Source organism: Macrobrachium nipponense, chromosome 20 (genome assembly GCF_015104395.2).
Source record: "Macrobrachium nipponense isolate FS-2020 chromosome 20, ASM1510439v2, whole genome shotgun sequence".
Lineage (NCBI taxonomy): Eukaryota > Metazoa > Arthropoda > Malacostraca > Decapoda > Palaemonidae > Macrobrachium > Macrobrachium nipponense.
In genome coordinates, this window is record NC_061089.1 from 38,661,795 (window position 1) to 38,688,055 (window position 26,261).

At 39.7% G+C, this 26,261-nt stretch overlaps 1 protein-coding gene across 1 annotated transcript in view; it reads right to left on the minus strand.

Annotated features, from left to right (window-relative positions):
- Positions 1 to 12,458, minus strand: part of LOC135225003 (programmed cell death protein 2-like) — a 160,530-nt gene extending 148,072 nt beyond the window's left edge. Inside the window, exon 1 of the mRNA XM_064264295.1 lies at positions 12,227 to 12,458. Coding sequence (XP_064120365.1) covers positions 12,227 to 12,334 — 108 coding nt within the window. The 5' untranslated portion in view covers positions 12,335 to 12,458. The remainder of the gene's footprint in view (positions 1 to 12,226) is intronic.
- Positions 12,459 to 26,261: the final 13,803 nt, after the last annotated feature.

A 26,261-nucleotide genomic window follows, 5' to 3' on the forward strand; every position in this document is an offset into this window, starting at 1 on the left:
ATTGATATATTCTATGATTTCTCTATTAGAACTGTCATTTTTCTTTAGTGTAAAGCCTCAATTGTTGATTATTATGATTATGACTCCTTTTCTCAAGTATAGCAATGGTTCTTCCCATCCATGCTAATTGGTGTAACACATGAGGTCACTGCAAAGCTTCATATGTTCAGTGCTCTATTAAGTATTCTAAAGTAACTTATTTTCAATTACTAAATAGGCTAATACTGTTCATTATTTTGTGTTAACAGCATCTATGTGCATATGTGGTGGGTCTTACTGCATAATATTTCCAGAGGTTTGTGTCCAGATCTGTTGTGCAGTTAAAAAAAAAAAAATTCTTAATTCTTTAGAGACAAAGAATTCACTGTCATAGCTAAAGCAAATTATGCAGTTTTGAACAACACCAAGATTTCTAAATACTGAAACATGGTTTTATTTGGGTGTCTTAAACTGATTCTGATATTGGGTACCATGTCTTTGCTTTGATTCTACGATATTCTAATTCAAAATGCTTATTTACTCAATTACACTGCCCTGTGTCTGAAAATAACTGGGCCATGTTATGGTTGGAGGGAGCAGACATACAAGAGTCTGGTTCAGACTCAGCAACACACTGAGTTAGGTTAAGAAGGTTACGTTGCCGTTTAGGCCTATTCCTGTTGTTCACATTCTTCATTTTTCTCCAATCAATAATAAACCAGTTGCTCTTTTGTCGTTAGTCTGTATTTTTAGGGTGATAGTATACTTAAACTTAGGTATTTCTGGCAAAAACGAATAGTACTAGGTACATCTAAAATTAATCAGGATCACTAAGAAAAATGATATTGTCATGTTACAATAAAGTTTTATACATACTTACCTGACAGATATATACTTAGCTATAGACTCCGTCGTCTCCGACAGAATTTCAAATTTCGCGGCACACGCTACCGGTAGGTCAGGTGATCTACCGCCCTGCCCTGGGTGGCAGGACTAGGAACCATTCCCGTTTTCTAATCAGAATTCTTCTCTTCCACCTGTCTCCTGCGGGGAGGCTGGGTGGGCCATTTATCGTATATATCTGTCAGGTAAGTATGTATAAAACTTTATTGTAACATGACAATATCATTTTTATACATTCAACTTCCCTGCCAGATATATACTTAGCTGATTAGCACCCATTGGTGGTGGTAATGAGACAGCTAACTACTGAAATAGACAGGTAAACAACATATGTTGTAGGTATTTATAAACCTTTGGTTCCTACCTTATTAGGCTGAAGACTTCGCGGCTACTGCCTTGTAGTCTGCTTAGCCTCAAGAGCCTCAGCGAGATAATGATCTATGGCTAAGAGTTCTTGTGGGTCTGCCAATGGGGTCTTATCCACTTACTCGGCATAGCCTAAAGGCCTTTGTCATTGGGTGCTATTCCTTACATGACAATACACCTTGTTCAAGGAGCACAAAACCGATCCCGATCACCTGATCCTAACATCCATGTTAGTTCTAAGATGTAAGGAGTTATCCCCGAACTCCTCACAAACAACCAAAAAACTCGAAACATAATTACACTTTCATTACAAAATATACAAAAAAAAAATTTTGTACTCCCCTACTAGTCATACATACCCTTGATCGCCTACCAGCAATGACACTCTGCTCCCGTGCGACAGTAGTGAGCTTGCTGCTAGAAAACCAAGCACATATCTGACAAGAGGGTTTATGTACGATAAAAAACACAAAAATTAAGGATCAGTCTTTGCTCCAAGACCCAGTACTGTATCTGCTGATACAAAAGGACCTAGCGAGAAGCACTTCTCATAGGTCACTCTCACGTCCTTCAGATAATGAGATGCAAACACTGAATTGCACCTCCAATATGTAGTCTCGATGATATTCTTCAGAGACATATTCTTTTGGAACGCCAAAGACGTTGCTACTGCTCTTTACTTCATGCGTCTTGACTTTTAGAAGACGAAGGATTCCTCCGAGCAGTTCTTGTGAGCGTCCGTAATAACGCTTCTCACAAAGAAAGCCAAGGCGTTCTTGGACATGAGTCGTTTGGGGTTCTTCACTGCACACCAAAGACCTTGTGTGACAAGCTCCCATCTGTCTCTTCCTCTCTAATAGAATTTTAAGAGCTCTCACTGGACAGAGAGATCTCTCTATCTCTCTGCCTACCAGGTTAGATAGGCCTTTTACCTCAAAACTCTGGGCCAAGGTTTTGATGGGTTTTCATTCTTTGCCAGAAACATTGTCTGGAAAGAACAGATGGCAGCATCTCCTTGAAGCCCCACCGTGGAATCCAGAGCGTGAATTCGCTCGTCCTCTTGGCTGTAGCGAGAGCCACTAGGAACAAGCATTTCCTAGTAACGTCTCGGAAGACGCCAGATGTAAAGGTTCGAATTTGTCTGATGAAAGGAATTTCAGGACCACGTCTAGATTCCAACTAGGTGTTCTAGGAGTAGCTGCTTTCGACGTTCTCACAAAGATCTAATTAGATCGTGTAGATCTTTGTCGTTAGCAATGTCTAGGCCTCGATTCCTGAAAACCGAAGACAGCATGCTTCGGTATCCTTTTATTGTCGAGACAGATAGGTGTGACTCCTTTCTCAGAAAGAGGAGGAAATCGGCAATATTCACTATAGAGGTACTGGAGGAGGACAGCTTCTGAACCTTACACCACCTCTAAAGACTTCCCACTTCGACTGGTATACTCTTCTCGTCGAAGCTCTGCGGGCTCTAGCGATAGAGCCCGCAGCCTCGCGAGAAAAGCCTCTCGCTCTGACAAGTCTTTCGATAGTCGAAAGGCAGTCAGAGCGAGACCTGGGAGGTTGTGATGAAACCTCTCGAAGTGGGTTGTCTGAGTAGAGGTCAGGTCTGTTTGGAAAGCACGAATCTGGGGAAGTTCCCAACTTATCCACATTCCAGTACCTCCGTGAACCATTCCTTGTGCTGGCCAAAAGTGGGCTATGGCGTATTCAACTTCGTGCTCTTCGAAGCTACAAACTTCCTGAGCACTTCCCCAGGATTTTTGAACGGGGGAAAGGCGTAAGCTCCACACCCGACCAATCCATGAGAAACGCGTCTATTGTGAAGGCTCTCGGATCCTCTACTAGAGAGCAAAAGTTCTCTATTCTTTTGGAGAGGAACGTCGCAAACAGGTCTATGTGAGGTCTCCCCCACAGGGACCAAAGACTTCGACACACTTCTTCGTGAAGAGTCCATTCTGTGGGAAGGACCTGGTTTCTCCTGCTCAGTCTGTCCGCTCTCACATTTTTGATCCCTTGAACAAACCTTGTGAGGTGAGTTATGCCTCTTTCTTCCGTCCAGGTTAACAGGTGTTTTGTCAACTGATAGAGGGAGAACGAGTGCGTGCCTCCTTGCTTTCTTATGTAAGCCAGAGCCGTGGTGTTGTCTGAGTTGATCTGTCTGTATTACCCCGTCTCTGACTATCTTTTCGAAGGACTTTAAGGCTAGGTGTATGGCCACAAGTTCCTTGCAATTGATGTGCCAGGACACCTGTTCCTTCGTCCAGGTGCCTGACACCTCCCTTGCTCCCAGCGTCGCTCCCCATCCCGACTCCGAAGCGTCGGTAAACAACACTTGGTCTGGGTTCAGCAGAGCAAGCGATAAGCCTTCGTTCTTTTGAAGCTGAGGGATCCCACCCCCCAAACCTCAGATGATCTTTTACTTCTTGTGGAAGTTGGAAGATGTCCGAGAGTTGACCCGTCTTCCAGTTCCACACCTCTTTGAGGAAAAACTGAAGAGGGCAAGAGTGAAGTCTCCCTAGCGAGAAGAACTTTTCCAATGAGGACAGAGTCCCCTAATAGGCTCAGGTAATCCCTCGCTGAGCTGTCTTTTTCTCTCTAAGAAGCTCGAGATTCTCGACAAACCTCGAGCGATTCTTTCCCGCGAAGGATATACCCAAAAGAAAACCCCGAGAATCCATCTGAATCCCCAGATAGACCAAGTTCTGGCTGGGATCAGTTGTGACTTCTCGAGGTTGACGAGCAACCCTAGCGAATCTATCGTGTTTTCTTGTTACTTCCAAGTCCTCCAAGCACTGACTCTTCGACTTGGCCCTGATCAGCCAGTCGTCCAAGTAGAGGGAGATGTTTATCCCCTCTAGGTGAAGCCATCTTGCTACATTCGCCATCAGGTTGGTGAATACTTGTGGGGCTGTAGACAGACCGAAGCACAGAGCCCTGAATTGAAAGATCTTGTCTCCTATCACAAAGCGAGATATTTCTTTGACTGATGGTGAATGGGAACGTGGAAATAGGCGTCTTGCAGGTTTCAGAGAGACCATCCAATCTCCTGGGCGAAGCGCCGACATGACAGAGGCGGACGTTTCCATACGAAACTTCTTTTTCTGTACGAAGCGATTCAGAGCGCTTACGTCCAGAACTGGCCTCCACCCCCCCGATGCCTTTGGTACTAGAAAAAGGCGATTGTAAAATCCCGGGGAGTGTGGATCTTGTACCAGTTCGATGGCCTCTTTTTCCCACATTTGCTCCACCATCTGAAGAGAGTCTTTCGCATTAACGGGTCTCTGTACCTCGCTGACAGTTCCCGAGGCGTAGATGTTAGGGGCGGTTGTCGTCGAAGGGGATTACATATCCCTTCTTCATGGACCGACACTGACCAAGGGTCGGCTCCCCTTTGTTCCCATACTCCTCCTGCAAAGTTCAGGAGTCTGGCGCCCACTGGTGCTTGGAGGAGCAACAAGTCACTTAGATCTCTTGAATGGTCTAAATGAAGACCTTCCTCTCTTTTTCAGAGCTCTTCTTTCTGGCAGGTGGACGAGCCGTTTGCACCTCCACGAAAGGGCTGCTGAGTAGGACGAGGGTTCCTTCTTAAAACCGTCGCCACTACCGGTCGTCCTTCTTGGACGTTTGAGTAAGTAGGTCTTGTGTCGCCTTCTCAGTTAGTGAGCGAGATATATCCTTGACTAACTGAGAAGGAAACAGATGATCTGATAGTGGGGCGAACAGTAAGGCAGTCTTCTGGCTCGGAGAAACCCCTTTCGATAAAAGGGAACCATACACTGATCTCTTTTTTAGGAGACCAGCACCGAAAAGTGAAGCCACTTCACCAGAACCGTCCTGTACTGCCTTGTCCATGCAGGACGAGCACGCTAGGTGGAGAATTTCTGGGTTCTTCAGAAACTCCGGATCCTTAGATTTGTTGGCCAGAACTCCGAGCGACCAATCCAGAAAATTGAACACCTCTAAAGTGACAAAAAGTCCCTTTAGCAAGTGGTTCAACTCTGAAGTGCTCCACGTCGCTCTGACCGATCCTAAGGAGTGACGTCTAGAGGCCTCCACTAAACTGGCAAAGTCGGCATCTGCAGAGGCGGGTAAAGAAAGACCCATAGTCTCTCCCGTCCCATACCAAATACCTCTCTTCCCGTGCAATCTGGAAGGAGGCATGCAGAATACCGTCTTTCCTAACTCCTCTTCTTGTCCATCCAAGAATCTAAAGAATGGAGTGCCTTCTTCATTGATATCGCAGGCTTCATTTTCAAGAAGGCCGACGATTTAGCCGTAGCTGAGCTCGAAAAGAGCGAACGAGGAGAAGGAGGAGCTGCAGGACTAAGAGAATCTCCAAACTCTTGTAGTAGTAAAGAGGCCAAGACTTTGTAACTAGAAAGTCCTCATTAGCAGGAGGATCGTCGTCAGACAACTCGTCTACCCTCGATCCGACGAAGGAGAACGTTCCCGTTTTGAGGAAGAGTCCTTCCAAGACCTCCTATGTTCTGAAGGAGAGGAGCTCCCATTTGGCGAAGAGTCATAACCTCCAGGGACCGGAGTCCCCGACTCTTGACTCCTGGCTCTTGACTCTTGCCTCCTGACTCCTGCCTCCTGGCTCCTGACTCCTGCCTCTGACTCCTGACTCCTGCCTCCTGACTCCGGACTCCTGCCTCCTGACTCCGGACTCCGGACTCCTGGCTCCTGCCTCTTGACTCCTGCCTCCTGGCTCCTGCCTCTTGACTCCTGGCTCTTGCCTCCTGGCTCTTGCCTCCTGGCTCTTGCCTCCTGGCTCTTGCCTCCTGGCTCTTGCCTCTTGGCTCTTGCCTCCTGGCTCTAGCCTCCTGGCTCTTGCCTCTTGCCTAGATGCCTCCCACACTCTTGGCTCTTGGCTCCTGCCTCCTGGTTGACCTCCTCACTCCTGGCTGCTTGGCTCCTGCCCTCCTGGGTGACTCCTCACTCCTGGCCGGTGCCAGACGTTCTGATTGTTTCATCCAGGTTTCGTACAGGAACCTCACCTCGGGTAGGAGTATCGATCCTGGAGGTAGATACCTCCATACGTCTGGAGGATCTTTTAATAGGAAGGGAAGTGTCTTTCCTTCTAGGAGGCTCCCTTTGACAGGACTCCTACAAATGACGAAATCTGCTCCTGCATCGCCATCATGAACCTCTTTGTAGCTTCCTCTTTATCCTCTTCGGGAGGAGGGGAAGGAGGAGGGGAGGAGTCCATAGCCTCCACCTCCTGCCTCCTTCTCACTCTGGTTGTAAGAATGGCTCTTCTCGCCTTCTTAACTCCCGATGGAGACTCCTCAGGGAAGTTTTCAGGGCTCGAGTCAATTGTCGGCGCCCTCCAACAATCCTCTTGAGAGGCCGAGATCGATCGGAATCTCTCCAATCACGTCTCGGTGATGAAGAGCCCGACGACGAGAAACACTCACGTAGGACGCTTTTACAATAGCTGTCCTTGGCAGTCTGGGGTGTCACAGAAACCGCCGAAGGGACACCTGATCGGTGGGGATTCTCCACAACCTCCTTTCGGCTTTCGACATTCCTTCTCCTCTGGGCATGTGAGCTTGGAAGAGGTCTAGACCTAGGAGCGTTGCTGAGCCGACCAGATGCCCCCTCCACTACACTGGGGACACTTATATCACTGTCTAATGACAAATCACTAGCGTTACCTTGTATGGCAGCCATTTTTGTTTTCCTCATATTTTGAAGGCTGCTTTTAGATCTGCAAGTTTCTTTCGCTGGATCTACAGGTTCTGCAATAGGAGAAGGGGCTGCAATGGAAGGAGAAGTAGCAATACTTACCCTTGGGGAAGATCCCAAGCTTGGAATTAGTTCAGATCTAGAACTACTTAAACTTCTATGAGAAGCCTTCCTCGCTCTCTCTCTTTCTAACTTTTTCAAATAATTAGTTAGATTCTTCCATTCGTTCTCACTCAAATTCTCACATTCTTTACAAGTATTAGTAAAAGAACATTCATACTCCCTGCACCTCTTGCATACGTGTGAGGGTCTTCTACCGAAGCTTTCGGCAACCTCACCTTACAGCCTACATTCACACAACGTCTCACAACATACCAGAGTCAGACTATTTAAAGAAAAATCCAAAATCAAGTCCACAAAACAGTCCACAAAAGCGTATGCCAATCCAACAATCCAGATACGTCACCAAAAGTCGGTCAAGAAGATCAATTGCCGGCGAAAAAAGAAAACCAATCGGGAGGAACCAACAACAATGTTGATGGTCCGGCGACAGAAAGAATTCTGATTAGAAAGACGGGAATGGTTCCTAGTCCTGCCACCCAGGGCAGGGCGGTAGATCACCTGACCTACCGGTAGCGTGTGCCGCGAAAGAAATTTGAAATTCTGTCGGAGACGACGGAGTCTATAGCTAAGTATATATTCTGGCAGGGAAGTTGAATGTATAAAAACTTAACATTCTGACTTTAATATACCTAAATATAGGGTAGAACGCCACGGCAGGCCAACCCTCATCACGGTGGACGGGTCTTATTCACTCGATATTTAATTGGTGAAACAAGAATACAATTGCAACTCTAAGCATACCATTTAAAAGACTGAAGTTTCGTCAACATAATTTGATATATGAAAGCCCCATACAAACTAAAATAAGCATGTGAGCTCTTCGTAAAATATGTTTTCAAGGGAGTTTTTGAAATCCAATATGGCGGCTACGTTTTGCATGGACAGTTCTCATCAGTGACGGCCACCATCTTTCCCCAGCCTTCCCAGCACTCATTTGAACAATGTTAGCGTATATATCTATGTAACGTTTATTGATCTTACTCAAGATTGCAGTTGTAATTAGCACAATAAAACAACATTTTGTTGCCTATATTAGTGAAAGTATGAAACTTGTTATTCCCTGGGTTATGGTGGAACTAAATTCCTTCTTACCTTGTAATCGGTGGTTTTTATCCTTACTGCCATCACAACTGAAACTCCACAGTGCTTATTTGATTGTAATTTATACCACATTTTGGTCTTAATTCACTCCACAGTGCACTTGAACCACGCTGTGGTTCCTGGTTCCTAAGCACTCACTCCGCAAACACAGTTACGAGCAGCAGACGACAACACTGATTATGAGATGCAAAGCTTTATTCCCTTAATTGTTTACTTTACTCAATATTTAGTTTAACTTTACTTCAAAATGTTTGTTTAATTTAATTCATGTCTATTATCCCTTTTTTTGCAACCAAATTAACCCCCAAAAATTACAAATGTTTCGGATGTATACTTACGAGCAGACGACGTGAGGAAAAATGACTCATCGTTGCCAATCTAGTGGAGCGTCACACATACGCCGATGCATTTACAAACTGTTTCGATGAAATTCTAGTTGTCATAGTAATGCAGTAATGATAAAATTGCTGTAATATGTACGTATATATAATACAAATAGATACGCTAATTTCACTTATTTCCCCGGTTTTGTGTAAGTCTTATACCTAGTTTGGAGGGTAAACACATACCAATTGACAACACTGATAAACAATTGAAGAGCGCAAAACGCCGCAAAGAATGCCGTAGTCCCCTTGAATAAGTGCTGGTAAGAGGTTGGTTTACGATTGTTGTGATGAAAGTGCCCCAGCGTCTATGGGTACAAGTGGTGTGCAGATTTAGCACAGGAAATGGGAAGTTTGTTGACACAAGCGACTCCGTAAACATCAAGATGGCGTCAATCTTCGAAACATTTTTAGTTGTAAGTAAAAATTTCGGAGCACTTACAGATTAGCGGGCCCACTCGACCGCCGACCGAAATCGGCGGAAGAACACCAAAACCAATATGGCGGCGATACCAAAACAACAACAAACAAAGTAGGGAGCTACTACATATCCGCGACAATCGATTTATGTGTGCTGTCAGAAAGGCCGTGGCGGACGGCGCTTCGCGCCTTATCCGCAAATTTAAAGATTCTTGGCAGGCACGGCATGTTCTGGCAAGAGGTAATGTTGCGCTGCGCCGCTAAACCACAGGGGTTTACAGTAAGGCTACTTACCGTGGCGGATGGATTTGGGTGTCGCGATACCAAAACAACAACAAACAAAGTAGGGAGCAACTGGCCCGGTAAAGTGTAAACAACCCAAAATTTCTAAAGCGTTTTGGTGAGATTTCCACTGCCGTAGCCACCCTTTTCACTACCCTCTGTTTAAATCTTAAAATTTGGCCTTAATTTCTAACTTTGGAGAAAATACTTACTTCGAAAGGAGAGTAGAGGTCTTTAGCTCAGTTTCTCACCAACAACAAGTCGCGACTGATGCCCATCTCCGGTGTCAGGACGCGTTATAATGTACTTTTTCGGAGGGTGGCAAGCGTTGATTGTAGGTGGCCTGTTTGGCCTGCTGTGATGTTTTACCCTACCTAGCGACTAGCTAACAGCAACTAGTAGTAGCTACCTAGGGGGAAACATCAGTACAGGCCAACCCTCATCACGGTAGACGGGTCTTATTCACTCGATATTTAATTGGTGAAACATGAATACAATTGCAACTCTAAGCATACCATTTAAAAGACTGAAGTTTCGTCAACATTTATTGTGATATATGAAAGCCCCATACGAACTAAAATAAAGCATGTGAGCTCTTCGTAAAATATGTTTTCAAGGCAGTTTTGAAATCCAATATGGCGGCTACGTTTTTCATGGACGGTTCTCATCAGTGACGGACACCATCTTTCCCCAGCCTTCCCAGCACTCATTTGAACAATGTTAGCGTATGTATGTAACGTTTATTGATCTTACTCAAGATTGCAGTTGTAATCAGCACAATAAAACAACATTTTGTTGCCTATATTAGTGAAAGTATGAAACTTGTTATTCCCGGGGTTATGGTTGGAACTGAATTCATTCTTACCTTGTAATCGGCGGTTTTTATCCTTACTGCCATCACAACTGAAACTCCACAGTGCTTATTTGATTGTTATTATACACATTTTGGTCTCAGTTCACTCCACATTGCACTTTAAACCCGTTGCTGTTCCTGGTTTCTAAGCGCGCGCGCCATAAACACAATTACAAACAGCAGACGACGACAGACGACGAAACTGCAAAGTTTTATTCCCTAAACTGTTTACTTTACTCGTTATTTAGTTTAAATTTACATTGTTATTTAAAAATTTTTGATTTAATTCATGTATATTATCCCTTTTTTTTGCAACCAAATTACCCCGAAAAATTACAGATATTTCTAACGTAGATAAAATCAAATGTTTCTAACGTTTTCGTACATCTGGCTGAGAGAAGGGAAGGTGAAGGAAGGAAGAAGGACAGGGGTGGCGGTGGAGGTGGGGGGAGAGGGTAGGTGGAGCTGTTTACTGGTGTGTTCCTATCCATTTCTGGATAATGGAGTTTTGGTCTATTAGTACAAGGACAAGTGTAGTTATTCTTTACGATTAGTGATTTCACGATCACCCTTATAAATTAACGGCACTGGGGGTGAATGCACTAAAGAAAAATCTCGCTCTGTTACGAGTGTTCGTTACGAATTAGGTATTGCCCCAAAAACCGTGCTTGCACTGTCTCTGAAACCCATAGTAGACATGCTGCTTAGTTGTCAATCAGTTTTTATAACCAAGTATTTTTTACAAGCTAGCTATTGAATAAATTTGTATTTTTCTCAGTCAAAACATATGCCCCTCAATGCTAACTTTCCTCTTTTAACGACTTTCTGGTCATTGCAAATTCGGCCCCATAATTTCTTATGGTGCGAAAACAGACAGAGGCCCATGGACCGAAAACGATTGCGTCACACTACGGCGATAATCCAGCAGTAAAACATCTTCATATATCCCAAAAAAAGTAAATATAAAGATATATATGCGCATTACGATTATAACAATTACATGTATAGCTGATAACAATCTGCACGAATAACTGGTAAACTGTTCTGCAATGACAGTTGAGTATAGCAATTATTTACAATAGGTACGAAAGTCAAGATGTCGTGACGTCATAATACAGAACTTGAAAGAACGTTCTAATTCAGAAAAATAATTACTTAAATTTGAGTCAGAGTCGAGTTACTTTTTCAATAACGAATATTTTCAAATTAATCATCATAAATATGTAAAATATTGATGTTTTACTACTTATTTAAAAATTAGCCAAGAGCAACTTCTTCTCGTCATCTTCTACCCCAACAGCTGTTTACGCCTGGCTTGTTGTTGATGAGAAATCGTGTTTCGATTGTTGTGCTAAAAGTGCTCCAGCGTCTGTGGGTACAAGTGGTGTGCGGATTTATCACAGGAAATGGAAAGTTTATTGACACAAGCTACTCCGTAAACATCGAGATGGCGTCAATCTTCTAAATACCTCGAGTTGTAAGTAAAAATGTTGAACGCGTTTTGGTGAGGTTTCCACTACGTTTGAGACCGTTTTCAGTACCCTCTGTTTAAAAATTCTGTTTTTAAATTCTTAAAATTTGGCCTTAATTTCTAACTTTGGGGAAAATACTTACTTCGAAAGGAGAGTAGAGGTCTTTAGCTCCGTTTCTCACCAACAACAAGTCGCGACTGATGCCCATCTCGGGTGTCAGGACGCGTTATAATGTACTTTTTCGGAGGGTGGCTTGCATTGATGGTAGCTGGCCTGCGTGGCCTGCTGTGATGATCTACCCTATTCATAAGAATCATAGGTAGCTATTTCACCAGTCTGTGAAATCTGGTGTTACCTAGGTAGTAAATGGTAAGTACTAGCAACCCATTACCTAATTAGCCCAAACTTTTTTTTTTTTTTTTTTTTTTTTTATGCCAAAGAAAAGCTTATTGCACCCTATGTTAGTTAGCTAGCCTTGGAAAGGACTGCTTGGGTTAGTATCTAGGTCTACTACCTAGCTACTACTGATGTGACAATTTATGCTGACCTCAGCAGTTACTGCGGAAAATGTTCTCACAAAGAAAAGCCCAATGAGGATTTACTAGGTACCTAGTATCAGACCCAATGACTGAATTGGTGATCTTATTACTTACTGGAGTTCCCCCTATTTTACTGACACAATAGTTGATCGCCTGCTGGTGTCGTGAAGTTACTTGTTCATCGACGTAACCCAAAAGCACCATTTGTGGTTTGGAGGCCATGGTGTTCCTCCAACCTCCTCGAGGCCTAAAGGCAAAGTGCTACCTTAAGGTTTGAAGCTCTGCACCAGAACCATGAAGTTTCCATTCATTCTCGACTGAACTCACTGTTGTTTGGTAAATTTGGCTTTCTTTCTTTTCCTCCATATGCAGACGATACATCAATAAATTCCGCCGCATGGGAACTTAAAACAGAGGATATAAGGCGCGTTCTGATTGGCTACGAGAAGGTAAACAACTGCAAACTTCAGCCTTATTGGATATCGATTTTGAAAGACGTTCAGTGCGCATGAACGAAAGATGTGAAACATTAATGTTTTCATATTATTATTGCGTATATCATTCACATCGTATGTTATACTCATATGGAAAAATCATGTAGGTACATCTTCCGTCAAAAGACTAAAATAACGTCAACAACCTTAAGTTTAATTCAGATTATATGTCTTTTGTCCACAGATTTGAACACAGTTAGAGTGAGTAGTTCAGTTACAATGTGTGAAGTGTGTGAAAAGCTCGCCATTTTGAAAAGAGATGGTATGCCTCCTACTTTCTAGGATTTAAAATTGACATGGCAATAGTATTAGCGGCAATTTGCTTCACCTCCCAAATCAGTTTGGCAAAACTTTACGATTTTTTATTGGATTATTAAGAAAAGTGCGAATATGTGACTCGAAAAATATTAACTTTACCAGAACATAAATCAGCCTTAGAAAAGTCAGTCTATAGAAGTATAATTGCAAACTGCAATAAATGACTCCCTAAAATTCACAGACAATGGTTACTGTGCAATATGATTGCCACTTGGACCAAGTGCACCTCACAACCCAGAACCTAAAATAGATAGATGGTGTTAGTGACGCACTAAAATGGTTTATATGAGTTACCTGGCTTGCAAAACTTGAAAATGCAAATCGAAAACTGGAAATTTAAGGTGGGGGGAATCCGAATAAAGCAATGTTCTGGCGTCTACACGTGCACTATCGATGTATTACCATCTATCATTAACAAGCGTGAACGAAAATATGTAAAATGTGCAAATGATACAGTTCTACTGTTATAGATAATACCCGATATATCATGTCTACAATTAAAAGACTAAATGATGTTTTTACATCTTTTATTCTCCAAATTATTCGACGGAAAGGATATAATAGATGCCACCCATAAGATTCCCGTAGATTCTCTCTCTCTCTCTCTCTCTCTCTCTCTCTCTCTCTCTCTCTCTCCTCTCTCTTCTCTCTGTCTCTAGGCTTATCACATCATTCCTTTTGACTTCCGATGTTGAGGCAACAGACAGTAAGCTGGGTGACCTCACCTAATGCCCTTTGAAATGGAAGCGATAGATAATATAACTACTCATTTTCGTTATATATTATTTTGATACTACCATAAACACAAGCAAATATACTAAACACATCGAAATTATCATCATAACAAAGGAAAAATGGAGGACTTTTCAGATGGTGTCCTTTATCCTTTATCGTCCAAAATGGAATTATGATTCTGCATAACTGACACCCCAGAAAGGAACCACTCTCTTTAATGACACCCTAATCAAAGTGACCTTTCAGAGGAGCGTTGGGAATAAAAGGGTTGGGTGATATCTCCTGTCTGTTCAGACATTTGCTTTGACGACGCACGCATAATATGGACCTCCATCGAATGTTTCACTTTTTCTACCTCCCTGTCAGTCCTTGGGACAGACTGTCTTGCTGTCTCGTACTTTGCCAAGTCTCCACTTTCGAAGCGTTTCTGTCATTTAGCCTTGTACTTTGCGTTTCTGTCATTTAGCCTTGTACTTTGCGTTTCTGATTGTGTGGGTATCGGTGAGCATATTGACCTTGGCATCGATGTGGCCGTTGCTGACGTCACACCAGGTTACTGTGATAACCAGTTAATGAAACCTTGTTTATCTGGCTATCCAACATGGTGGGAAGATCCTCTTAAAAAATCTGTGTGTGACGCAGCTATTTATTCATCCTGAAATCAAACGTAATTTCGCAGCCTGAAAGCAACACAAGGATGGATTAAACAGCAGATGAATAGTAGATAGTTGGCCGACTCTTTGGAGAGGTCAAACATCCCACTGCCTAGAATAACAGAGACTGATTTACGTGAACGAAAAAAATATGCCATTGAGAGATTGATGCGCCCACACTCTTATAGAACCAGCTAGATGGTCAAGTTTTCAAAGAATGGAATTTTTAAAAAATCTTATCAAAATGAACTGCAGATAAAATCAATAAAAAATAAATAAGAAATAAGCTAAAAGTAATACCCAGTGATATAGAATAAGATATAGGAAAATGGCCTCTTGAAACAACGGAGCATTTATTATTCATTTAGCAGCATTGAAGAGAACTAGAGACCCTGTTACTGGACGGCGACATCGACAAAGGAAGGATACTCATAATTTCTAAAGGAAATAGAATGCACCAACTAAAGATCCGCCTACACTGAGGAGTGTGTTAGAAGCTTCCTGTTGAAAATGTGTATGAAGGAGCGTCAAGAAAATCCTCTAACAGTGATCTAAAAGACGGAACTCCTTGGATGCTGCTGATAACCAAACAGGGAAATAATATTCGGACAATGGTAACGAAAGATTTGAAGCACTCGCCATTTACATCATCTCAGTAGTTTATGAATGTCAAGTATGAATTCCAATGCACATCACGAAACGGATGCATTGTCCGAGATCAGCTGATCAACAAAGTAAGATAGGGTGTAAAAGATGACTTGATCAACAGTCATGCCATCAAATATCCTAAAAAAGTCGCAAGATACTGCAGGATGAAAGTTCCCAATGTCGCGAAGTAGAGGTGGAAGACCCAAAAATGTCAAAATTGTGAAACTAGAGGTATTAATACCTACGCCACTAACTTGTGATAATGATTCATTTTATGAAGATACTCAAGGCTTCTAATAAAAAAAAAAACGGGCCAAAAATGTTATATTTCCAACAATAAACATGACAATGTTTTTCATGAAACGTGGGTTGAAATTTCGAAATATTGATATCTCTCAAAGCTGATAGTTTTCAGGTTTATCAAAAGTCATTGGAGGCATCGGACGACACATAAATTCCCATCCCAACCAAAGAAGTAAATGAGCAGAATCTTTCAGGAAGCTGCGAGACTCAACGGTGAAAATGACTCCCGTGGCTAACATTGAGAGGGAGTATTCCCTTAACTCTTGTAACACTGCCAGGATACCAGCCTTACACTCACTGAATCACTACCTCCAGCAAGTGTTCCTAACCTCAATCTCCGGACTTTGGAATTCGTATCTTGCTTTGGTTTTCCCAGATGCATATGGAGTGAGCATTCCGTTTCCAAGAAGGGAATCTCACTTTCTTCGAGTACTTTACCACTCTCTTTCCCATATCCTTATTTTTTTTTCACGGGATTTTTTCTTTCGCGTCTGTGAGGAAAAGAATCAACAGATTTGTCAACAAATCGTAAGCGTAGAGCAAGGCCATGGGCGTAGAGCCAGATGTAGTATACATCGAGGCTACCAAAATGTATGCCAAGCCAGATACCTCTGGCAATGTTCTCTCTTTTACTTTATTTCTTATAATCGGTAGATACAAACCAACGTTAACTATCTGTTTCAGTCATTTTTTTCTTGGGGGCAACGTCTCTTGAGTTATAATCGACTTCAAGTCCCTTTTTTCCTAACGAAAATTTGTAAAAAAAAAAAAAAAAAAAAAAAAAAAAAAAAAAAAAAAAAATCACGAAAAGAGAGAACTTCAGTTTCATGCATAACATTTCGTCTGGTTTCCTTGACCCTGTATCAAGCGAATGCACTGGCTGGTTTTAGCTGAAGCCAGCTTTATACTGGCTCGGGTCCCTGCCTTTGGGCGGCCCTCGGCGTGTGGTAAGATAGTGGGTGTAAGGGGGCCAGTTTAAAGTTCTTTCTTTGTTTTATTTTTTGTTGTTCAGATTATAATAAAATATTCTAATTTCATGATACTCTTAAGCTAAGCCGTAAGTCACTAACCACAAGGCTGGAAGTTATACAAGAAACTTCAAGAGCTTCTACTTACAAAAAGAAAAATGATAAATTACTAGTAATTCGTGAGTGTTCTGGTGTCAGATGACTTAGAATATATAATTATGAAATAACAAATAATTTTTTATTTCGGCTGCATAATGTCGCTCCAAATCCTTCGTCTCCACACAAGGGCTGAGCTTAGACAGCACCAAGAGTTCTCAAGCGCAACCGATTACAAAATAACTTGTGGGTTTTCACGAAAAGACGCCGCAAACAGGCCGGACTTCTTGAACTGAGCTGAATGAGTGATGCGAGTGAAAGAAGTAGTAACAGTTGAAGGTGTAGTAAGACGAAGACAGGAATAGCAGCCTCGGCTGGCGCTAATCCAGCGAGAACAGCGCGCACCGTCGCGTTTGATTATTCGTCCTCTTGTCACAATTTACGGGCACCGGCCAACCGGGGGCGGGACGTCGAGAAGCGAGTGTGGGGTGAAAATAGCCAGATCGAGAGGAAAATAGCAGGTGCACTTGGCGTGAAATCGGTGTATCATAAATTGAGCCTTTATTCTTGTCCTCCTGCATTCAAAAATAGTTTCTGATTTTTTGCCTGTGCAAAAAGCTCTGTTTAATTTATGGCTAGACTCTCTCTCTCTCTGCTTAACGATCTTTCCTTCTCTGTCACATAACTCAGTTCTTTAATCCTCTAATTCCCGTCTTATGGACGCTGTCAATCTGAGCTCTCTACGAGGGTCTCAGCTAGCATATCATCAACCACACTTATCTTTGCTACCTAATATAGTGATCAATCATCCTTATATGTAAAATGCCAATACGTGTATACAGTTTTGTATGTACTCTCGAGTATGTACGTGCATTAAAATGTATACGTATATATATATATATGTATATATATATATATATATATATTATTATATCTATATATATATATATATATATATTATTTATAATATATATATATTACATACATAAAGCATACATACACACACACACACACACACACATATATATATATATATAATATATATATATATATATATATATAATTTTTATCCAATTTTTAGTTTTTTACCTTTTTGTGTGTCAGACTATTGTTTCTATTATCCTTATTTTCAGCCTTTAAGTATCGTATTTAATACTGATTTCTATATGGTATACTAAATGAAGACTAAGAGCTTGAAGTACAACCCTTCCAGTCTGATTTCTTTGTCTTTTCCTTCTTTAAAAGTTCAAGCTTTTCAAATTCAACTGTTTATATATAATAATATTAAATATGTATAATAATATTCAATATTGCCAGTTTATTCAAGAGGTTTGTTATCAAGCATTGAGTTCATGAACAGAACACTTTAAATTTATTTCCATAAAGGCGAACAGAAACTGGGCTGTTTCAGGCAGTTGTTTTCTCCTCTCGACCAACTCAACTTCCAAGGCAACACAAAAACTTTAATGTTAATGACGATTGTCCATGGTGTGTACGATAGATACTCAAGACAATTTATCGTCGCTTACTCGGGGAGTAAGACTACAAACTACTTTGTTGTTGTTGGAGGGGTAGGAATAGGAAAGCCTCAAAAGGTCAGAAAAAGGTATTTCGCGTGGAGTTAAAGATTTAGGAATTTTAGGATAGTATATCTATGATTTGTTTATTAGAATGAAAATGTAAAAAATAGATAATGTTCACATTAAACATTATAGACAAATGATTTCTAATAAAATATATACTTATCTTAATTTTAGTTGGTGAAACAAGGACCCATTTGATTGTAGATTTTAGCACGCTTGAATGTTTATAAGTATGCATGAGGCGAAAATCTTGCAAGCGTCTTGAGTAAGCTGGAGGTAGGATCACGCCTTGTTATTACCTGAATTGGCTTTTGCAGGCCTAGCAGTCTGCTTCATTCAGGTTCCTTCTCGCCGTAAATCTGTATTCAGTTCTTTATTTCACCGTTTCATGCCTGACGTTGCTGAAGATTCTTTGTCGATGGCTTAACCCTTCATACTTCTTCAGCCTTAGTCACTTTGTAGCTATCTTTCAACTTAGGTCCTTTCTTGAATCTCTTCATCATCATCAGATTTTTACAAAAGAACTTATGTTTGTAAAACGTCGTTAAGTCCCAATAATCTCAGTCGAGCTGAGCGTCACGAAACCATAATTTCTTCCGTATGTGCAGTACCCGTGACGCTCTCTCGCGTAAATCTGCCATTCTTTATGATGACAAGGAACGTTCTGGGTGCTGAAAATGTTCCCGGCTTGTCTAGGAGAGATTATTGATTCAAATAACATTCTTAGTCTTCTGATTTTTTAGCTGACTTGCTTACATGTAAACTATACTTGACTTCTCTGGTAGTTTCCTCCTTGCCTGCCTATCTCCCCTCCTTGAAGATTTTACCGTCTTATATGAGATGTTCTTCCTTTTGCTTTTAAGAATATATTAGATGAAGTGGGTCTCGTAAAATCCTCCCATTACTATTACTTTAGATTACCTCTGTTTCCGAGAGATTACTCGGTTATATTTTTCCAAGTTGCTATTGGAACAATTCTTTATATGCAGATTATAAAGACTATCCTCCCTTCTATGAGGATTTTTTTGATTACACAAACCTGGTACCCTGCTCCTTCGTTCAAGTCAATGAGATAAGTAGGGCTATGTGATCTCATAAGAGAGTCTGTCCCATCCTTTTCCCATCTGTTTTTAAAGGTGTCCTCTCAGCCATTCCTCGTGTATATCATAATTTCTGACAATTCGCGAAGCGACAGGCGTTCTCCTCCTCCAGTTACTTTGATGTCATTACAGAGAACAACCTAAGCGGTAACAATTAATATGAAATATCTGGCGTCATCCTAGAGTCATTGAATTACAAATGTAGTTACTCACAAAATGTCATTGAAATATAGAAATGCTACGACAGCATTATTATTATTATTATCTATGTGCATAAACGAAAAGCCAAGCAATCGTTCTCTTGCCTAGCGATCTCCCACAAAACAAAACGTCCATATAATGAAACAATAGGAAACAATATTAAATACCATTTCTGTAAAACGAATACAATTATGAAAACTCATGACTTGATATGGAGTACTGACGTGTGCTTAGACTTAGAACCAACCCAAAAAATAGATACTAATGGTGTGTGTTCATTAGGCTAATGTACCATTAAGTGGTATTGCTTTAAAACAAGGTGGGTGTACTAGATTGTACAGAAATATTAAACTTTATGTTAATCCGTTGTAAGTTGTCGACATTATATATATATCGAATACCACAGAAAAGAAATATAAAATCACACATATGAATGATTAGAAGCATATACCTATACACACACCTTATATATATAATATATATTTATATGCATGCTTCTAATCATTCTTACACGTGATTTTATATTTCTCTCTTGTGGTGTTTTGATTTGTGTATGTATATATATATATATATATATATATATATATATATATATATATATATACACACACACACACACACACACACGACAACAGTAACACGGTGTTGGGTGTGGATTTGTAACCAACCAGAAAAGGCATAAGATTCGTGATATATATTATATATATATATATATATATATATTATGTATGTTATGTGTATATGTATAATTTATATGTTATATATACATATATAAAATATATGTATATATATATTGTAACAAAAAAAAAACTCTCTACGGTAAGGATTTACGAGGAGAATATATCAGGAAACAGTGACAACCCACTATAACTTAAAATGTACTTTAATAACAATTAGTAAGGAAATTAAAGTCACAAACAGAACATTAAAACAATTTACGAACGCTTTACACAAAAGCAAAGACTCGCTATACAGCAACTTCATCAAGACTACTAATCACTAATCACTGCATTTTACAGTATAATACCCAAGTCACAAAGCTTTACATCAACACAACATATAATTCCACTGTAACATCAAAGAAAAGTTAGTGGCAACCAACGTTACATCCAACACAAGAAAACGTCCAAATGGATAAACAATACATTACCATATATTCCTCAAAACTTGATACACTATTATAATCACTTGTTTGTTTCAGCTCCAACGAAAATCGTCGTTTTGGGCCTTTATATACCAGACTCACGCTAGACATCCATGGACCAAATATCATTGTTTCGGTACATTATCCTTGGCGACTACCGCCTACGCCAAGCGCTACTGCCATCTGTTGTCTAGTGTACACACTTTTTTTCTATGCAAATATCAATTTTCAACCTTTTCTGCAATTTTACATTCAATAAATCAATATTCCTTTACATTCCCCTCAGCGGCTCTCTCCTCAGTCCATTCTGAATTTTCACTCTTACAGTCTTAAACATTAGCTACTTCCATTTAGCAACTGTCGGAGACTGCCACGTCGTTGGTAACAAGCACTTTCCTTTCGATAGTCTGTACACATTCTTGCACTTCCGTCAGGTTTGTCGACTAGAATACATGGGCTAGCCCATTCACTATGGCTTTTCTCTGCTAGTGCTAGTCCGTGTTTCAGTAAATAAGCAACTTCGGTCTTTAACTGTTGTTGTTGCCTCGGCGACATTCTGTATGGACGCTGACTTATTGGCGTCTCTTCTCTCAACCTGATTTTATGCTGTACTCCTTTTATCCTTTTAGGATGGTCTGAAAATAGATCTGAAAAGTTTTGAATTAGCACTTTAAAATCATGCTGCTGTTCATCAGATAAATGAATACATAACTTCCTAAATTTTTCATCATCACTCAAATAATCTGTATTTTTTTAATCTAAGTTCAATTTCTTCTTCAACGTCTTTTTCATCATCCTCTTTTGCAATTGACAACACTCCACTGGATTCGTTATACTTCTTTAATTTGTTAATATGGAAAGTTTTAACTTTCCTCCGTCCTGTAGGAAATTGAATTCGATAATTAACATCACTTACTTTTTCCTTCACCGTGCAAGGTCCTATATACTTCTGGTTAAAAACCTTACCAGCTGTAGGGAGATACACTAGAACCTTATCTCCTATATCGAGTTTCACGTTTTGCAGCCTTTTTGTCGTAGTTTCTTTTCATCTCTTCTTGTACTACTTTGAGATTCTCATGTGCTACTTTCCATATTTTCTTTATTTTTTCCTTCATTTCTTGTAACGTGCTAGAATCCTTCTCATCTGAAATCAACTGATTCTTTATCACCTCCATGGGTGACCTTACCTGATGGACATATACTAACTGAAAAGGAGAATAACCCAACGATGAATGTACGCTATCACGAACGGCAAATAGCAACATTGGTATGTAGACATCCCATTCCTTTTCACAACAGTACGTGCGAAGCATGGTTTTGAAGGTTCGATGAAATCGTTCGACCAACTCCTTGGCTCTGTGGGTGATAAGGAGACGATAAACAATGCTTAATATTCCTGACAGGCTAAAAAGATGAGGTAAACTTTCTAGACGTAAAGTTGGTTCCTTGGTCGGTTTGAACTTCTTTTGGCAAACCTACCAGCGAGAAGAACTTGTTAAGCGCTTCAATTATCTTATCAGCACTCACTGTTCTTAAAGGAATAGCCTCTGGAAATCTGGTAGCACTACACATAATTGTCAGCAAATACTCGTTACCTTTGCTAGACCTAGGCAGAGGTCCTACACAATCCAAAACCAGTTTCTCAAAGGGTTCTCCTGGAACTTCAATGGGTTGCAATGGCATCACCTTAGGGTCATGTTGAGCTTTACCTACTTTTTGACATAATCACAATTTTTACAATATTCACTACAATCTTTCCGCATCTTAGGCCAAAAAAAATACCTTAATAATTTCTCATAGGTTTTGTTTATACCTAAATGACCAGAATAACTACAGTCATGAAAGCAATACCTAGAAACAAAATTCCTATAACTACTTGGAATGACCACTTGTTCTACAACATCATTAACATTTCTACTCTTGAACTTCCTCATTAGGATTCCATCCTTTAAAAAGTAACACTTGCCTTCCTTCTCGATATCATTTATATCAACAAGGGCATTATCTCTAATTACCATCAAATTATCATCTTCAATTTGAGATTTAACAAATTCTTCTTACTAACTTTCAGCATTCGCAAAGGAAAAAGTACTGACTTTAACTTACTTGTAGTGTTTCCGGACCATCTTTAAACAAGTTTTGTAAATCCAAACCGTCGTCATCATTTACCTTTCCTTCGGCACTCTTACTTCTTGTAGTAACTGCACAAGCAGGAAATAAGTTTGGAAATGTACATTCAACTTCTGTAATAAATGAAGAATTAAAGGGTTTTTCTGTCAAAATTGGATTACTGCTACCAAAAACTTTGTCTCCACATACATCATTTCCAAGAATTAACTCTACTCCTGACACTGGGATTTCTCTCACCAAAGCAATTTAACATATCCCGAAATTAACGGAGTTTCTAACCTTACTTCTACTAATGGAGCTGAAAACTCAGGTCCAAACCCACGCAGAAGTACATACTCTCCAGTATCCTTCCACTGGTCATACATATTTATCATTACAGACTGTACCGCTCCGGTATCTCTTAACCACCTTACTTTCCTTTTTTCAACACAAGGGAGGTGTAACCAACCATCTCCCATAAAAGGGTCATACAATTCAGTACCTTTGGATGTGGACTTCTCTTCAGGTAGTCTCACTCCATTTCCTTTTACAATATCCTCAATACAACCAACATTACTAACATTTTTGAACATCATTGTTACCTATTTGTAACATATATTCTCATCAACATCACATATATTATTACTGTCGATGCTATCGTTACAATACCTCTTACCTGGCCTAAGGGGAGAAGCAAACAAACAAGGACCTCTGTCACCACATGCTTGTGGTTGATTCAACAATGCAATGGTATTTTCAGGTTTATGATCATCCTTAAAATGTACAGGTTTATCTTTAACTTTATTTACCACTTGAATTGGACGGTTTATTGTGCGATGTGGACAACAACTACTAATGTGTCCTGGTTTGCCACAACTGAAACATACAAAATCTCTAAAATTTTCGCCTATATTTTGGTAACTAGGTGTAAACTGATCATTTTACACTGTTATCCTGCTTTTGTTTTCCAGCACTAACACTAGGACCAGAATTATATTGACTTGCCCCTCTACCACCTCTATTAAAGGATTTATTATAGACTCCACGAGATGATACTGTGAACTCGTAGTCTTACCTTGTGCCTTGTAATTTTGCTGCTCTTCCCAAAACTCTGCTCCTTCCAATTTTAGGAGTGACGTCAGTATTATATAGCTTATGGGTCAATGCATAATTATCAGACAATCTAGTGGCTTCATCCACATTATCTACATCACGTTCATCCAAATATGTTTTAATAAGTGGATTAATACCATCCTTGAACTGCTCAAGCAAGATAAGTTCCTGAAGTTTACCGAAATCACCATTAACTTCTCGGGCATTCATCCACCTATCATACCACAGGCGTTGTTCCCGTGCATACTCCATATGAGTACGACTGTCTCTTTTTATCCAGCTTCTGAACTTCTCTCTATACCTCTCTGGCACCCATTCATAAGCTTTCAAAATTCTTCCGGATTTAACTCTCATAATCCTTAGAATCATCTAAAGATAAGGCAGCAAATACTTCCCTAGCCTTTCCTCGAAAGGAGGTTTGAACCAACGTGCTCCATGACGTTCTCGGCCATTCACGCTGTTCTGCCACTTTCTCAAATTGTAAAAAAAATGCATCCACTTCATTTTTCAACAAAAATTGGTACACTTTTTACTGCATTGTCTATTCTAAAAGATTTTGGTATTTCTCTGGACTTTTCTTCTACTTCAAGTTTCTTCATCTCTAGCTCTATCCTCTTTTGCTCAACTTCAATCTTTTTTTGCTCAACTTCAGTTTCTACCTTCCTAACCTTTTCAGCTCTCTCATTTTCTAACTTCTTTAGTTCAACAGCTTTCTCATTCTCTAACTATTTGCAAATGAATCTGCATCTGCTCAACACTCATCCCTTCATAAACAAATTTGGACTTTTTTGGTTTAACCTTGCGTGACTTTGTTTTTTCACGTACGGCTTTGGCACCTTCCTCTTCACTTGCACTACCTTCTGTATTATTCTCACTAGCGCTTTGCTGGCTATCAGTTTCTTGCCCTTCCCAACTCATTAGTAACAACCCTTCCTTATCAGACAAAATGCCTAAAGTCATTAGCGCCTCACTTACTTTATTTGAGATTTCTTGCTTCCTTGCAGATTCTGATACTTCTACATTATAGTACCTAGCTAGAACAATCCAGTCTATTTTAGTTATACCTTCTAACTTTTCACCACTAGGACTACGTATGAAATCTTTCAAATCAAAACATCTTAATAACCTGCTCAAAATAACACAGCAAGACAAATATTATAGCACTAACACTATCATAAACTCTCCCCCCTCTCCAAAGTACATGGAAGTACTGAAAAGCAATTAACAGTAGGGATACGTCAAGTTATGGTCGAATACGCTCGACATGAATAAAGCAACAATTAATAAGGATACGTTCGGGTTTCGTTCGATAGAATGAGTAAACAATGAGTATGGATATGTTTGAGTTTCGTTCGATAGAATGAGCAAAAACTGAGTAGGGATACGTTCGGGTTTCGTTCGACAGGCCCCCATGTAACATAAAAAAAAAATCTCTCTCTAAGGTAAGGATTTACGAGGAGAATATATCAGGAAACAGTGACAACCCACTATAACTTAAAATGTACTTTAATAACAATTAGTAAGGAAATTAAAGTCACAAACAGAACATTAAACAATTTACGAACGCTTTACACAAAAGCAAAGACTCGCTATACAGCACTTCATCAAGACTACTAATCACTAATCACTGCATTTTACAGTATAATACCCAAGTCACAAAGCTTTACATCAACACAACATATAATTCACTGTAACATCAAAAAGTTAGTGGCAACCAACGTTACATCACACAAGAAAACGTCCAAATGGATAAACAATACATTACCATATATTCCTCAAAACTTGATACACTATTATAATCAATTGTTTGTTTCAGCTCCAACGAAAATCGTCGTTTTTGGGCCTTTATATACCAGACTCACGCTAGACATCCATGGACCAAATATCATTGTTTCGGTACATTATCCTTGGCGACTACCGCCTACGCCAAGCGCTACTGCCATCTGTTGTCTAGTGTACACACTTTTTTTCTATGCAAATATCAATTTTCAACCTTTCTGCAATTTTACATTCAATAATCAATATTCCTTTACAATATACATACATATATATATATATATATATATATATATATATACACATATATATATATATATATATATATATATATATATATATATATATATATTACGTTAATGATATAACATGTTTAAGTGGTAAAGGGCTTCAATAACCGACCATGCTGTAAATGGCTACTAGTGGCAGCTCAGAGTAATTAAAAAAAAAGTTATGGGGTTAGCAATTTCATCTCTTATGACTTCCGAACAAACGGGATTATTACTCAGGAAGGGAAAAGGTGTGTGATAAAAAAAAAAAAACATAAAATTCCCTGTAGAAAGGATGGTTTCTCCGAAAATAATATATTAAACAGTTTCTGTATCATTTAAGGTCGAAGGATACAAGTTAAAATGAGATTGCGACGCTAATTCTACTTTCATCATCGTTTGGCCATTGCAAATGACTAACCATTTTCGTTCCTTTGCTTGATGCATCATCGAAAATATAAGCTACTTACAACTAGAATCAATTAAATTGTTTGTGCCTTCTTAAAAAAAAAAAATAATAATAATAATAATAATAATAATAATAATAATATATTATGATTATTATTATTATTATTATTATTATTATTATTATTATTATTATTATTATTATTATTATTATTATTATTATTATTATTGTTG